Source organism: Rhinopithecus bieti, unplaced genomic scaffold, assembly GCF_001698545.2.
Source record: "Rhinopithecus bieti isolate Rb0 unplaced genomic scaffold, ASM169854v2 scaffold_50799, whole genome shotgun sequence".
NCBI lineage: Eukaryota > Metazoa > Chordata > Mammalia > Primates > Cercopithecidae > Rhinopithecus > Rhinopithecus bieti.
In genome coordinates, this window is record NW_016819917.1 from 34,802 (window position 1) to 51,241 (window position 16,440).

Consider the following 16,440-nt stretch of genomic DNA (forward strand, 5'->3'; position numbering starts at 1 on the left):
TATATAAATGGAAATTTCATATTGTTTTGGTAGGTAAACTAGAAGTTTCATAAATTTAGGCTTATCACGTTTTTGGTAATGTTAATTTGTCACCCCTCCACGGGAAGTGGATTGAACTCCACCTACAGTTTGGTTTAGATATGGAAAATGATGCCAAACAATGAAGTTTTAGGAAAATGTGTATTGCATAATGAGGCTTTCTGTGAGAAGCAGGATTGACTTCCCAAACTGGTCTAAAATGGCTTGAGAGAGCAAGGATAAATAACTTGCTTGGGGTATTATGGTAATAACCTTTAATAAAAGGGTGAGGTTGGGGTGAGGGTCCCACATGTGCTTTGAATTTCCATCTAGTGCCAAAGGAGGAAACACGGGCATTACCAGCTTGGCCAGGTGGGCAGAATAAGAAGGGGGAGTGCAGAGGTATAAAAGGTGTTATAAGACAAAAATCACAAAATGGAAACTGATTCTAGTACAACACTGAATATTTACTCTTGAAACTTCTGATTTCTGGCCAGGCATGGTGGCTCATGCCTGTAATCGCAGCACTTTGGGAGCCTGAGGCAGGTGGATCACCTTAGGTCAGGAGCTCAAGACCAGCCTGGCCAACATGGTGAAATCCCATCTCTACTAAAAATACAAAAATTAGCCAGGTGTGGCAGCGCACACCTGTAGTTCTAGCTACTAGGGAGGCTGAGGCGGGAGAATCACTTGAACCTGGGAGATGGAGGTTGCAGTGAGCTGAGATCTCACCACTGCACTCCAGCCTGGGCAATAGAGTGAGACTCCGTCTCAAAACAAAAGAAAAAAGAAATTTCAAACTTCTTTGTTAGGAAAGACCTCCGCTTTCTTCATAATAGTAGATAACTACTCTTCCTTTTCTGCTGAACCCATAGATCCCATTACACAACGTCATTCTTGAAAAATGTTTGTGAAATGCTGTTTAAATTGCCTAAAATATTTTTACAGTAGTTCAATGCAAATGAATTTGTGGAAAAGTTTTTTTTTTTTTTTTTTTGAGACGGAGTCTTGCTCTGTCACCCAGGCTGGAGTGCTGTGGCCAGATCTCAGCTCACTGCAAGCTCCGCCTCCCGGGTTCACGCCATTCTCCTGCCTCAGCCTCCCGAGTAGCTGGGACTACAGGCGCCGCCACCTCGCCCGGCTAGTTTTTTGTATTTTTTAGTAGAGACGGGGTTTCACCGTGTTAGCCAGGATGGTCTCGATCTCCTGACCTCGTGATCCGCCCGTGTCGGCCTCCCAAAGTGCTGGGATTACAGGGTTGAGCCATCGCGCCCGGCCTCAAGGAAAAGTTTATTACATAATACGATCAAGCAACTTTAGCCAAAGGGTATTTTTCCAAAGGCTGTGTTATGTTAATGTCATGTTCAGTTTATGGTATTGTGTAATATATTCCATAGCATCTTTTTTTTTCTTTTTCTTTTTATATGTGAGGTCTCGCTATGTTGGCCAGGTTGGTCTTGAACTCTTGGCCTCAAGCATTCCTCCTGCCTCAGCCTCCCAAAGGGCTAGGATTACAGCCGTGAGCCAATAGAAGTAAAATGACTTTTGTTTTGTGTATGATTTTACTTTAAGGATTTTTTCCTTCCATACATTTTAATCCAAATTATATGTTTACTGCATTTCTTCTCTGTGTTACTCCAGTGAAAACTTAGAAGATACATAAATTAGGGTGTTGTTTGGAAATAAAATTTTGTGACATGAAAATGTATGTAAGACAATGGCAGGTACAGACGAGGTTCTCTGTAAATAGGAAAATGGACTGTCCTTATAAATCTTCAGTTCAGTTAAAGTACAGGGATACTAACTAGATGGCAAAATGAAGTCTCTTAATATGGAAGTTATCAAAGATCAGCTGCTTGAAAATCAAGCGTGTGGATGTTAACCAGCATCTGGAGAAGTAAATGAAAATACAGTTAATAAGAGAGTCCCCAAGATACTATCATTTATGCAAAAGAGGTAATTTCTCTCAGTGAGTCCCTGGAGGCAATTCAGCTTCCCACTGTGGCTGGTATTTCTGTGCTGAGCCAGAGGCTCTTACAGCGAAACATGATATTTGTGCAACTTTTGCCATGATAGCTGCCATTTAATATACTCCCTTTAGATTTGTTTCCATTTTAAAAAACTGATATATATATATGTATACTTTAATAAGTGATTGATCTTTGCATATATATTTTCTTTTATATCAATTACAGAGTAAGAATCACAGTTATTAATGCTTTATATGTAACAGCTGAACTGTCAGCTCCCTGAAATAAGTATTGATGATATTCTCATTTCAGAGGTGAAGAAACCTAGGACAGATAGGCAAAATAATCAAATTAGGCCAGGCACAGTGGCTCATGCCTGTAATCCCAGCACTTTGGGAGGCCGAGGTGGGGGGATCACCTGAGGTCAGGAGTTCAAGACCAGCCTGATCAACATGGTGAAACCCCGTCTCTACTAGAAATAGAAAAATTAGCTGGGTGTGGTGGCGGGCACCTGTAATCCTAGCTATTTGAGAGGCTGAGGCAGGAGAATCGCTTGAGCCTGGGAGGTGGCCGTTGCATTGAGCTGAGATCCCGCCATTGCACTCCAGCCTCAGCGACAGAGCAGGGCTGCATCTCTCGCTCTCTCTCTATATATATAAAATATATATAATATGTGTATATTATATACATATAACATGTATTATATATAATATATGTATAATATGTATATGTTATATATACATATATAGTATGTATATATACTATATACATATATAGTATATACATATAGTATGTGTATGTATATACTATATATACTATATATGTATATGTTATATATAATATATGTATATAGTATATGTTATATATAATTAGAAAATGGATAAAACTATGAAGAGACATTTTACTGAAGCAGATATACTGAAATAAATAGGCACATAAAAAGATTTCCAACATCACCATCCATCAAATCTCAGACTTCAGCATTTTCTGCTTTAAAAGACTCAATCTAATCACATTTCAGTAAGAGGCAGAATCGAGATTTGAATCCATGTTGTCTGGCTGCAAAGACAAAGCTTTTAATGATGATGCTACAGTAACAATGCTAGTTATTTTTGTCCTTTACTCACCATCTATGCCTATTTTGTTAGTATCTCTTGTAATTTTTAAATGGTTTATCTTCATATGTCATTGTGATTGTGGTAACTTTGTATTAAATCTATATTTTTATAGATCAATTAAGTCTACATTTTTATAGATCACTATTGCCTATGCATCTTACCTAAATGAATGACAGAGACACTCATTACCACATAATCCTGTAAGGAAGATTATCACATCTTTCGAAGGAGGCATCCAGTACCTGAGGTGTGAGTTTAAGAATTCACTAATAGTGGCCAGGCGCGGTGGCTCACCTCTGTAATCCCAGCACTTTGGGAGGCCAAGGTGGGCAGATCCCTGAGGTCAGGAATTGCAGACCAGCCTGGCCAACATGGCAAAACTCTATCTCTACTAACAATACAAAAAATAGCTGGGTGTGGTGGCACGCACCTGTGGTCACAGCTACTCAGGAGGCTGAGGCAGGAGAATCTCTTGAGCCCAGGAGGTAGAGGTTGCAGTGAGCCGAGATCACACCACTGCACTCCAGCCTGGGTGACAGAACAAGACTCCGTCTCAAAAAAAAAAAAAAAAAAAAAAAAAAAAAAAATCACTAATAGTGACAAAGACAATGCACATTTTTTGAGCTAATATTTTTGTATCTGTGTTTCCATTGTTAGTTTCCAAAAACAATTACAGGTTGCTAATACACATCAACTGCACTGTTCAGTAGAAGCTCCTGTGTTTCCCATGATCTCTGACAGCATCCAGGGGTTCACATGGAGAAAGCAGAAAATGCTGAGTTCTGAGATTTGATGGATGGTGATGTTGGAAATCTTTTTATGTGCTCATTTATCTCAGTATGTCTGCTTCAGTGAAATGTCTCTTCATAGTTCTATCCATTTTCTAATTTGATTATTTTGCTTTTTTGTTTGTTTTTAAGTCATTCTAGAATTCTTTATACATTCCACATACCAGTTTAATGTCAGATATATGGTAGGTAAATATTTTCTATTATTCACTACTGTATTAGTCCATTTTCACACTGCCATAAATATACAGTCTGAGACTGGGTGATTTATAAACAAAAGAGGTTTAATTGACTCACAGTTCCACATGGCTAGGGAGGCCTCAGGAAACTTATAATCATGGAGGAAAGCAAAGGGGAAGCAAGGCACGTCTTGCATGCAGCAGGAGAGACAGTGATCAAAGGAGGAGCTATCACAGATTTTTAAACCATGAGATCTCCTGAGAACTCACTATCATGAGAATGGCATGGGAAAACCATCTCCATGATCCAGTCAGCTCCCACCAGGTCCCTCCCTCAACACCTGAGGATTATACTTGAAGATGAGATTTGATGGGGACATCGATCCAAACCATATCAAATACCTTTTCTTTCCTTGTCTTAAGGTCTTTCACAGATCAAAAGGTTTTAATTTGGTAAATACCAGTTGATTTTTTTTCTTTAATGAATCATGCTTTTGCTGCCATGGCTAAGAATTTTTGAACAAGCTCTTGATGCTTACGATTTTATTCTGTGAGTATTTTTTTCTTTCAGTCTCCTACAGGATGCCATTTTATGGTTTGATATTTTACATTTAGGCTGTGGTCAATGTTGAGCTAATGTCTGTACCCTTGTGAAGTTTCAGTAAAGACGACTTCTTTTCTGCTATGGATATTAATTTAGCCCCTCACCAGTTTTTAAAAATTCTTCCTTCATTCAATTCCCTTGGTAACTTTGTCAAAAATCAATTGGAAGTACCTGTAGAGGCTATTTTTGCACTCACTTACTGTATTGCATCAATCCATATGTCTTTTATTGCCCCAATACCACACAATTTTTATTATCTTTCCTATATTGGTAGTCTTGAAATCCAGTGGAGTTATTCCAGACACTTTATTTTTGTTTTTCGATAACGTTTATGGATCCAGCCACTGCTAGTTGTGGATCCCCCACCGAAATCCCAGTTCCCAGACTGCTAAGCTGCAGGAGACTCCCTAGCAGGATCGGGTCCAACCTGCAGGCAAAATAGTTTTACCATAAACCGTTTTCAACCTGGTAAGTGGAAAATATTTTGGTTTCCAACATGAGTGGCCCACACAACTCTGCTTCTTAACCTTGAAACGGCGCAGGCCCCGCCCACTCCAACCGCGCCCCGCCTCCAGGCTGCCCGGGCTCTGCTCTCCGCGCATGCGCAGTTTCCTACAGTCCGGAAACGGATCGTGCTGGGTGAAGGTGACGGCGCTGAGCGTGAGTGGCCCTCTGTGTAGATGAAACCTGCGCTCCCTGTTTCCCATTTCCACAGCCGATGCCCGGGGTCGCTACGGGCTTTAAAATCCCCGCACCGCGCCCTCCACCCCCGGTGAATACAGGCCTCACGGTGTGGGTCCGGAATCGCTTCCCTTTGGGTTGAACTCGTTCTGAGGCTGCTCCTGTCCCGGGCCCTTTGCTTCTTCCTCCCGCTTAAAACCTTTTCCTGACCCCTCCTCCAGCCCCGGGCTTTTTAAAGTCCTCACCCAAGAGGTAGATTCCCGTCCTGGGCGCATCCCAGCCTCGCCCTCGTCGGCCCCTGGAGCGCAGCGCTCCAGAGCCCGCGTGCTCTGCCTGGTCCTGGGATCCTGCAGACCCCACCCCTGTCCGAAGGTGCCGTCGCCCCCCACCTCCCTTCTCCTCGTGCCAGGCCCTGCTGCTCCCCAGGCCTCCCCTGAGCCCGCGTTGGGGAGGTGCTCAGGGCCTGTCCTGTGACACCCGGTGTTCTTGCCTGCCCTCCTCCACTCCCTGGAAAATGCTCTCCTCCAGGTTGCAGGCATCTTACCCCAGACCCTCTTGTGAATGTGTGGGCCAAAGGGATCGGGAGACAGAGAGGGACAGAGAAAGCCGTAGAAAACCTGAGACAGAGGAAAGAATGAGGGAAACCAATACACAGATGGCAAAGTAGAGGATAGTTAGAAATTTTCAAAGAGACAGGAAGAGTGAAAGAAGAAGCCAAGAAAGTAGCAAGGAGAGAAAAGTAACTAGACACATTTCGAGAAAACGCACAGTATCCAGAGAGATGAAGGACAGCAAGGTAGGGCGGGGGGCAGCAAAGGGGGAGGCTCCTCAGTTAGAGAGTGGGAGAGAGGAGGAGGGATTTGGAGCCAGGGCAGACAGAGCGGTGTGGTGCTGGGACAAAAAGAAGGGGCAGCCGAAGACAAGGAGAGCAGAGGGAGAACCACAGCACGGGGAGGCCTGGGATCTGGGGGTGCCAAAGAGTGGGGACAAGGGTGTGTAACAGGGAAGAGGGAATTTAACAGGGGGCGCTGAAATGGGGAACAAAGAGCCAGAAGTATGTGGAGATTGGGACGATGAAAAGATTAGGAAGAAAGAGGAATATGAGGTGAAACAAATTGCAAGACTGGAAAAAACAGGTGAAAGAGAAGAAACAGAGGGAAGAAGGGGAGAAACAGCAGGAGAGGAGAGGGGCTCAAAATGAGCAGAATCCTAGGGAGAAAATAAGGGGGAAGGAAAGAGCTAGAGAAAGAAGGTGAGAATGAGAGCTATGTACGGAATGAGGGAGGGAAACACACGGTAATGAGGAAAAAGGAGGACCCTGGGTCCAGGTGAGTTGTGAATTGACTGGATGTGTTATCTACATTTTGACCTGTTGGTTTCTGTCTTTATAAGTTTAAAATATACAGATGAAGATGAGAATTGCAAAACTCCTGTCTATTAAGGCTGGTGCATTTTATAATTATGACATCAGAAGTTAGCTTCCACTTGCAATCCCTGTTAAGGCAGAGGGAAGTGACTTGACTCATTAATCCCACAGCTCATCCTCTTCCCCTTCCCTGGCATTGGGGCAGGGGGAGGGGAAGGGGAGTGGGAGAGTAAAGCTGGGCAGAAAGTGAAAGACTCTTATCACTCACTACATAGTGTATCTCCAAAGCAGGGGTGTCCAATCTTTTGGCTTCCCTGGGCCACATTGGAAGAAGAATTGTCTTGGGCCACATTGGAAGAAGAATTGTCTTGGGCCACACATAAAGTACACTAACACTGACAATAGCTGATGAGCTAAAAATAAATAAGTAAATAAATAAATTTAAAATATGCAAAAAATCTCAAAGTGTTTTAAGAAAGTTTAGGAATTTGTGTTGGGCTGCATTCAAAGCCTTCCTAGGCTGCAGAGTGGACAACCTTGCTCTAAAGGAACATTAAAAGTGTTGAGGCCGGGCACGGTGGTTCATGCCTATAATCCCAGCACTTTTTGAGATGGAGGCTTGCTCTGTCACCCAGGCTGGAGTGCAGTGGCGTGATCTTACCTCACCGCAACCTCCGCCTCCCGGGTTCAAGTGATTCTCCTGCCCCAGTCTCCCGAGTAGCTGGGACTACAGGCGTGCGCCACCACGCCCAGCTAATTTGTATTTTTAGTAGAGATGGGGTTTCACCATGTTGGTCAGGCTGGTCTCAAACTCCTGACCTCATAATCTGCCCGCCTCGGCCTCCCAAAGTGCTGGGATTACAGGCGTGAGCCACTGCGCCTGGCCCCCGTTTTAATTTTAAAATGATAGAGATATGGCAGGCATGATTGCTCATGCCTATAATCCCAGCACTTTCAGAGGCTGAGACAGGACAATCACTTGAGCCCAGTTTGAGACCAGCCTAGGTAACATAGTGAGACCTTGTCACTATAAAAAATTTAAAAATTAGCCAGATGTGGTGGTTTGTGCCTGTTGTTGTCCCAGCTACTCCAGAGGCTGAGGTGGGAGGATTGCTTTAGCCCAGGAGGTCAAGGCTGCACTGAGCCAGGATTGTATCGCTGCACTCTAGCCTGGCCGACAGAGCAAGATCCTGTTTAAAAACAAAAAAGGCCAGGAGCGGTGGCTCATGCCTGTAATCCCAGCACTTTGGGAGGCTGAGGCGGGTGGATCACGAGGTCAGGAGATTAAGACCATCCTGGCCAACATGGCAAAACCCCGTCTCTACTAAAAATACAAAAAATAGTTGGGCATGGTGGCACGTGCCTGTATTCCCAGCTACTCAAGAGGCTGAGGCAGGAGAATCGCTTGAACCCGGGAGGCGGAGGTTGCAGTGAGCCGAAATCACGCCTCCGCACTCCAGCCTGGTGACACAGCGAGACTCCATCTCAAAAACAAAACAAAACAAAACAAAATTGGATATGAACAGACCCTTTCAGATACTACATGCTTTGCAAGTCAAGTGTACGACATCGTGTGTTTCTCCCAGACATCCCCACATCCAACTCTGTTACTTTGCTTCTGTCCCTGTGTAGCTGATCACAGCCTGGAGAAAACATACACCCAGATTTCCTGGCGTCATTTAATTCCTGCCCCGCACCTCTTCCATTCTCCTATTTTTCTATTCTGCACCTTGTCTCTGGAACTTTTCTTTCTTTTTTTTGCTCACTTAAAGGCCTTGTTTTTTTTTTTTTTTTTCACTGTTGAGCCCCTGGAAGCAAAGGAAGAGATCTTTTCCAACTTACCCACCCACCTGTCTCAGGGCTTGGGATCCCTACCCCGTAGTGACTGGGAATGGTCTGTTCCTGCTCCTGGCTGCTGCTAACCCTCCAATTGTGTACTAGACGCCAGCCCCACTCATAGCCTCAGAATGTGCAATTGTTTGGATATGATTTGTTTTGCCCCACCAACTCTCATGTTGAAATGTGGTTTCCAAACTTGGGGGTAGGGTCTGGTGAGTGTCATGGGAGCAGATTGCTTGCGAATGGCTTGATGTCATTCTCTAGCGAGTGAGTTCTGACTCTTAGTTCCCCTGAGGGCTGGTTGTCAAAAAGCCTGACCTCTCTCTGTCTCTTGCCTCCTCTCTCACCATTTCATCTGCCCTGCTGGCGCCCCTTCACCCTCCACGCTGAACGGAAGCTTCCTGAGGCCCTCATCAGAGGCAGATGGTGGCACTGTGCTTCTTGTACAGCCTGCAGAACCATGAGCCAAATAAACCTCTTTTTTTTTTTTTTTTGACATGGAGTTTCGCTCTTGTTGCCCGGGCTGTAGTGCAGTGGCGCAATCTCGGCTCACCACAACCTCTGCCTCCTGGGTTCAAACGATTCTCCTGCCTCAGCCTCCCGAGTAGCTGGGATTACCAGTGCCCACCACCATGCCTGGCTAATTTCTTTTTGTATTTTTAGTGGAGATGGGGTTTCACCATGTTGGTCAGGCTGGTCTTGAACTCCTGACCTCAGGTGATCCACCTGCCTCGGCTTCCCAAAGTGCTGGGATTACAGGCGTGAGCCACCATGCCTGGCCGTCTCCTCAACTTTCTGCTAGGACATCTAACAGGTATCTCCACTTTCAGGTGTCCAGAAGTGACTTCCTGACTCCCTAGATGCCTTCCCCGGCAGTCCTGCACATCTCAGATGAGGGTGACCATGTATTTCCTGGGACTTCAAATATATAAGATATTACATTGTAACTGTGTTAATTTATAAAGAAAATATTATATGTTTAATTAAAATGGGTGAGGAAATACATCATTTCCAAAATTCTTTTGAGATATGGGAGAAAAATGTTTGAAGGCATCTGCCCTGTCTTATCTGCCCTCCCAGAGGACCTCTCTGACCTCATCTCCTACCTGTATCCTCCTCGCTTCCTCTGCTCCAGCCACGCGGGTGCCTTTCCTGTTCCTGGGCCCTGGTTGCTCCTGCCTCAAGGCCTTCACGTGGGCTGTCCCTCTGCTGGAACTCGCTGACCCCTCAGCTGCAGGTGCAAACACCCCTCCTTCCTCAGGTTTCTGTTCTGATATCACCCTCTCAGTGGGGACTTCTGTATTGGACAGTGTATTGGAGCTGCAAATCTTCTCCGACTCTGAAGTGTCCTGCCTGACACACTCCAGCCACCCCCTCACTCCCTCCTCTGGTCCCTATTGCCTGCTCTGCATGCTTCTCTCGATTCTTTCTGCTTCCACTGTCTGGATCCTGATGAACCCAAGGTCCCAAGGGAAGAACAGAGTCAGAAGGTGGGGGCTATGCTGGGCTGACCCTGTTTGAGTAGAGCTCACCCCTGGCTTCATGTGGAAGTGCTGAGGTACTTTGCAGATACACTTCTTGTGCCCGCACCCATGTCCCAGAGATTCCCATTCACATAGGTTGGGACCCGCCCTTGATGATACAGTGCCCAGCATGATTCTCGTCTAGATCCAGCCCTGAGCACCAAGGCTCTGCGTCCTCTATTTCTGAGGGCTGAGCTCAGCCTGGGAGCCACAGAGAGGGAAAGGGCTCTGCATGGGGGTTGATCAGGGCTGGGTCTACTCACTGCTGCAGCGTGTGTGCGAGCTTCTCCAGGAGGGGAGAGGGTTCTGAAGAAAGGGGTCAGAAGACTCATGTATGGGTTTTCCTGTAGGAGTTTCTTGTCCTTGGGGCCACCCTGGTGCAGTGGGCAGCAGAGGACCATCTTTGCACAGGGCGAGCTCCTTCCTGTGTATGTTTGTGCTTGTCACACAAGAGGGCGTGTGTTGTTTTTGAGCACTAAAGAGCACTTGTTGTTGTTACTCAGCATTGACTTCTAAAGGCCCTTGGCACATGAGGAAGAAACCCAGAAGAAGACAGCAGAGGCGTCAGGAATGGCTTTCACTCAGGTAAAGAAAGATTCTGTGTGGATCATTCTGTCTTCTTCCTTTCAGAAAGGCGGGAGACAGTGTGCTGGAGCTGCAAGTCTTCTCCGACTCTGAAGCGTCCTGCCTGACACGTTTGCTCACGCTCACCCATGCCTTTCTGCAGTCCCTCTCATCTCTACTGAGATTCCGTCTCACTCTGACCCAGTGACATGAACTTGGGAAGAGTCCAGTGGGCATGGGCCTGGGAAGGGCTCACACCCAGACATGGATGGAGACGGGGTGAGGGTCCCGTGGTGTCAGTGCTGTTGGACAGCAGGGATTGTTCAGGGGCCACATCTGGATGCACTGTCAGCTCTCCGTGGCCCAGGAATAGAGAAGCAGAGAAGCTGCCCATGGAAGTCATGTTTCTTTTTGTTGTTGTTGTTTGTTTGTTTTTGAGACAGAGTTTCGCTCTTGTTGCCCAGGCTGCAGTGCAATGGCACAATCTCGGCTCACCGGAACCTCTGCCTCCCGAGTTCAAGCGATTCTCCTGCCTCAGCCTCCCAAGTAGCTGGGTTTACAGGCCTGTACCACCATGCCCGGCTAATTTTGTATTTTTAATAGAGATGGAGTTTCTCTATGTTGGTCAGGCTGGTCTCGAACTCCTGACCTCAGGTAATCCACCTGCCTTGGCCTCCCAAAGTGCTAGGATGACAGGCGTGAGCCACCATGCCTGGCCTAAAGTCACATATTAATGTAGACAAATACCTGGTAAATCCTGGAAAAGGCAGCCAATAAGGGGATATATTTTGTGCCTGATTTTGTCATCCAGATGAAACTAGTGTATCAGTATGTCTCTGACTCCAGACTGTTAATGACTTGGAATGGAATGTAAAGTTGAGATGCAGACATCAGTACCAGAGGGCGTTTTTTCCTTTAATGACTTTGAAACATAAAGTCAATGTAGAAGTATAACTGTAAGGCCGAACACAGTGGCTCAGGCCTGTAATCCCAGCACTTTGGAGGCCGAGGTGAGTGGATCACTGTAGGTCAGGAGTTTGAGACCAGCAAACATGGTGAAACGCCGTCTTTACTAAATATACAAAAATTAGCCAGGTGTGGTGGCACACACCTGTAATCCCAACTACTCAGGAGGCTGAGGTAGGAGAATTACTTGAACCTGGGAGGCAGAGGTTACAGTGAATGGAGATCGCATCACTGCATTGCACTCCAGCCTGGGTGACAGGGCGAGACTCTGTCTAACAACAACAACAAAAAATGTAACTGTAGGACTTTTTTTTGTTTTTGAGACAGAGTCTTGGTCCGTCGCCCAGGTTGGAGTGCAGTGGCACGATCTCGGCTCACCGCAACCTCCACCTCCCGGGTTCAGATGATTCCTCTGCCTCAGCCTCCCAAGTAGCTGAGACTACAGGCGCCCGCCACTGTGCCCGACTAATTTTTGTAGAGATGGGGTTTCACTATGTTGGCCAGACTGGTCTTGAACTCCTGACCGTATGGTCCGCCTGCCTCAGCCTCCCAAAGTGCTGGGATTATAGGCGTGAGTCACCATGCCTGGCCAGCTGTAGGAGTAGGACTTTTTTTTTTTTTTTTTGAGTCTTGCTCTGTCACGCAGGCTGGAGTGCAGTGGCACGATCTCAGCTTACTGCAACCTCCGCTTCCCGAGTTCAAGCGATTCTCCTGCCTCAGCCTCCTGGCTAGCTGGGATTACAGGTGCATGCTACCATGCCCAGCTAATTTTTGTATTTTTAGTAGAGACGGGGTTTCACCATGTAGGTCAGGCTGGTCTCCAACTTCTGACCTCATGATCCATCCACCTCAGCCTCCCAAAGTGCTGGGATTAGAGGCGTGAGCCACCGCGCCCAGCCAAGTTTTTAAACCATTCTCAGCATTTGCATACCACAGAGATGGTGCTGTTCCTGCAGGGTCTCTTAGGCATCAGATATTTTAGGCAAAAATGGTAACAGTTTTGCTCAGACATCAGAGCAGAACTCCTTTTTCATTGAAGAGTATATAGCCATATTCTTATGATATCTATTAAGTATTATGCTGCTTTTATTTTAAACATCACACGATGTATATATTTGTTTTATGGTGAAACTCTCAATAGAGATACATTTAGGTGCTTAGATACAGAGCATCCCTTTTCCTGTCAAGCCTTACACCCTCGCACACGTCTCAATGGTGAGCCACTATTGTCAGTTCTGTGAGAAGAGACAGCTCAAGACCTGTTGAAATGTGTTTAATCATTGTGAGATTTTAGAAGAAAATTTTCAGTAAATGTTTTGTTGGGGTATTTTATCCTGCAAGTTGTGAATATTTACCTGTTTTCATATTAAGGAACCAGGATAGCTTGCTCCTTTTTCAAGTCGATACATAATATTGGTTCATATTTAAGGGGCAGATGTGATATTTTGTTGCATGTGTCATAGAATGTGTAATGATCAAGTAATGGTATTTGAGGTGTCTATTACCTTGATTATTTATCATTTTTAAGTGTTGAGAATATTTCAAGTCCTCTCTTCTAGCTGTTTTGAAAATATACGATACATTGTTGATAACTGTAGTCACCTTAGGATGCTGTCCAACATTAGAACTTACTCCTTCTAACTATAGTTGTACTCATTAACCAACTTCTCTTTGTCCTCCCTGCCCGCACCCACCCACACACCCTTCACAGTCTCTGATAACTACCATTCTACTTTCTACCTCCATGCAATCGACTTTTGTTAACTCCCACAAGTGAGTGTCAACATGCGAGACTTGCCTTTCTGCTCCTGATGTGTGTCACTTAATATAATGACCAGCAGTTCCGTTCATGCTGCTACATTCTTTTTTATGGCTGAATATACCACATTTCGTTATCCACTCACCTGTTGATAGATAGTTAGGTTGATGTCATATCTTTGCTATTGTGAATAGTGCTGCAGTAAACATGGGAGTACAGGTATCCCTTTGATATACTGATTTCTTCTTTCTTGATAAATACCCAGTAATGGGATTGCTGGATTATGTGGTAGTTCTAGTTTTAGTTTTTGAGAAGTCTTCATACTGTTCATAATGGCTATACTAATTTATTTATTTATTTATTTTAATTTTCTTGAGACAGAGTCTCACTCTGTCGCCCAGGCTGGAGTGCAGTGGCATGGTCACAGCTCACTGCATTGTCCGCCTCACAGGTTCAAGCAGTTCTCCCTGCCTCAGCCTCTTGAGTAGCTGGGATTATGGGTGCCCACCACCACACCCGGCTAATTTTTGTATTTTTAGTAGAGACGGGGTGGTGAGTTTTGTCATATTGAGTAGGCTGGTCTCGAACTCCTCGCTTCAGGTATCTGCCTGCCTTGACCTCCCAAAGTGCTGAGATTACAGATGTAAGCCACCACGCCTGGCCTGTAATGGCTATACTAATTTACATTCCCACCAGCAGTGTATAAGAGTTACCCATTCTCCACATTCCTCACCAGCATTTGTTATTTTTTTTGTCTTTTTTTTTTTTTTTTTTTTTTTTTTTTCGAGACGGAGTCTTGCTCTGTCGCCCGGGCTGGAGTGCAGTGGAGTGCAGTGTCTTTTTTAGTAATAGCCAGTCTAACTGGGATAAGATGATACTGTGCTTTTCTCATTCTTTGATGATTACTGATGTTGAGCATTTTATATATATATATCTTTTGGCCATTTGTATGTCCTCTTTGGAGAAAGGTCTATTCTGTCCTTTGCCCAAGTTTTAATGGGATTATTTCTTTGTTACTGTTGAACTGTTTGAGTTCCTTGTACGGTTTGAATATTAGTCCTTTGTCAGATGAATAGTTTACAAATATTTCCTCCTATTCAACAGGTTGCCTCTTCACTCTATGCAAAGCTTTTAAATTTAATATAGTGCCATTTATCTATCTTTGTTTTTGCCATTGATGCTTTTGAGGTCTTAGCCATAAAACCTTTGTCTAGACCAGTGTCCTGAAGTGTTTGTCCTGTTTTCTTATAGTAGTTTTATATTTTGGGGGTCTTATTTTTAAGTTGTTAATGCATCTGTGTTGATTTTTGTATATGGTGCCATATAGGGATCCAATTTCATTCTACACATGGATATCCAATTTTCCCAGCGCCATTTATTAAAGAGGATGTCATTTCCCCAGTGTATGTATTTGGTGCCTTTGTCACAAATCATTTGGCTGTAAGTACATGTATTTATTTCTGGGTTCACAATTTTGTTTCATTTGTCTGTGTGGCTGTTTTTATACCAATACCATGCTCTTTTGTTTACTATAGCCTTGTAATATATTTTGAAGTCAGGTAGAGTGATGCCTTCAGCTTTACTCAGGATTGCTTTGACTCTTTGGGCTCTTTTTTGATACCATACAAATTTTAGGATTCTTTTTTCTGTTTTTAATAAAATGACATTGGTATTTCAATAGAGATTGCATTGAATCTGTAAATTCTTTGGGCACTATGGTCATTTTAACAATATTAATTCTCACTTTGGGAGGCCAAGGCGGGCAGATCATGAGGTCAGGAGTTCGAGACCAGCCTGGCGAACATGGTGAAACCCCATCTCTATTAAAAATACAAAAACTTATCCAGGTGTGGTGGCAGGCACCTGTAATCCCAGCTACTCAGGAAGCTGAGGCAGGAGAATTGCTTGAAACCGGGAGGTGGAGGTTGCAGTGAGCTGAGATGACACCATTGCACTGCAGCCTGGGTGACAGAGCAAGACTCTGTCTCAAAAAAAAAAAAAAAAAGAAAAACCGAGGAACGGATTTAACCAAGGAGGTAAAAGATGTCTACAAAAGGAACCCTACAGCTGGGCACGGTGGCTCACGCCTATAATCCCAGCACTTTGGGAGGCCGAGGCAGGTGGATCCCTGAGGTTAGGAGTTCAAGACCAGACTGACCAACATGGAGAAACCCCATTTCTACTAAAAAAAATACAAAATTAGTCAGGTGTGGTGGCACATGCCTGTAATCCCAGCTGCTTGGGAGGCTGAGGCAGTAGAATCCCTTGAACCCGGGAGGTAGAGGTTGCAGTGAGCTGAGATTACACCACTGAACTCCAGCCTAGGTGACTGAGAGAGACTGCGTCTCAAAAAAAAGAAAAAAGAAAAAAAAAGAACCCTACAACATACTGATGAAAAAAAATTCAAGAGGACACAAACAAATGGAAAGACATTTCATGCTCACAAATTGAAAGAATTAATATATATATATTTTGAGACTCAGTCTTGCTCTGTTGCCCAGGTTGGAGTGCAGTGGCATGGTCTCGGCTCACTGCAAACTCCGCCTCCTGGGTTCAAGCGATTCTCATGCCTCAGCCTCCCAAGTAGCTGGGGACAGGCGCCTGCCCCCACGCTGGGCTTATCTTTTGTATTTTTAGTGGAGACGGGGTTTCATCGTTTTGGCCAGGCTGGTCTCGAACTCCTGACCTCAGGTGATGCAGCCGCCTCTGCCTCCCAAAGTGCTGGGATTATAGGTGTGAGCCGCCGTGCCCAGCCTGCCGTTCCTAGGTATTTTAATTCTTTGTTAACTCTTATACATTGATTCTGCCTTTGTGATTCCTTTGATTTTGTCCTCATGATTCCTTTTTCAGGTACTTATTTTTGGGGTATAGAAACACTACTGATATTTGTATGTTGATTTTGTAACTTACAACCTCACTGAATTTATCAGAACTAAGTATTTTTTGGTGGGCCCTTGAGGTTTTTTTAGATTAATATCATCTGTACAATAGGACAGTTTGACTTGTTCTTTTTCAATTCGATGTCCTTTGTCTCTTTTTTTTTTTTTTTTTTTTTTTTTTTTTTT

General features: G+C 44.7%; 1 protein-coding gene across 8 annotated transcripts in view; it reads left to right on the forward strand.

Annotated features, from left to right (window-relative positions):
* The first annotated feature begins 5,221 nt into the window (after positions 1 to 5,221).
* Positions 5,222 to 16,440, forward strand: part of ZNF415 (zinc finger protein 415) — a 24,354-nt gene continuing 13,135 nt past the window's right edge. Inside the window, exons 1-3 of one of the 8 annotated variants that reach the window (XM_017859330.1) lie at positions 5,222 to 5,337; positions 9,644 to 9,800; positions 10,590 to 10,671. In XM_017859330.1, coding sequence (XP_017714819.1) covers positions 10,657 to 10,671 — 15 coding nt within the window. In that variant the 5' untranslated portion in view covers positions 5,222 to 5,337; positions 9,644 to 9,800; positions 10,590 to 10,656. Of the gene's footprint in view, positions 5,338 to 9,316; positions 10,672 to 10,716; positions 10,930 to 14,702; positions 14,816 to 16,440 lie in introns of those variants that run through there. The other 7 variants (XM_017859333.1, XM_017859329.1, XM_017859328.1 and 4 more) reach the window with 7 other exon arrangements.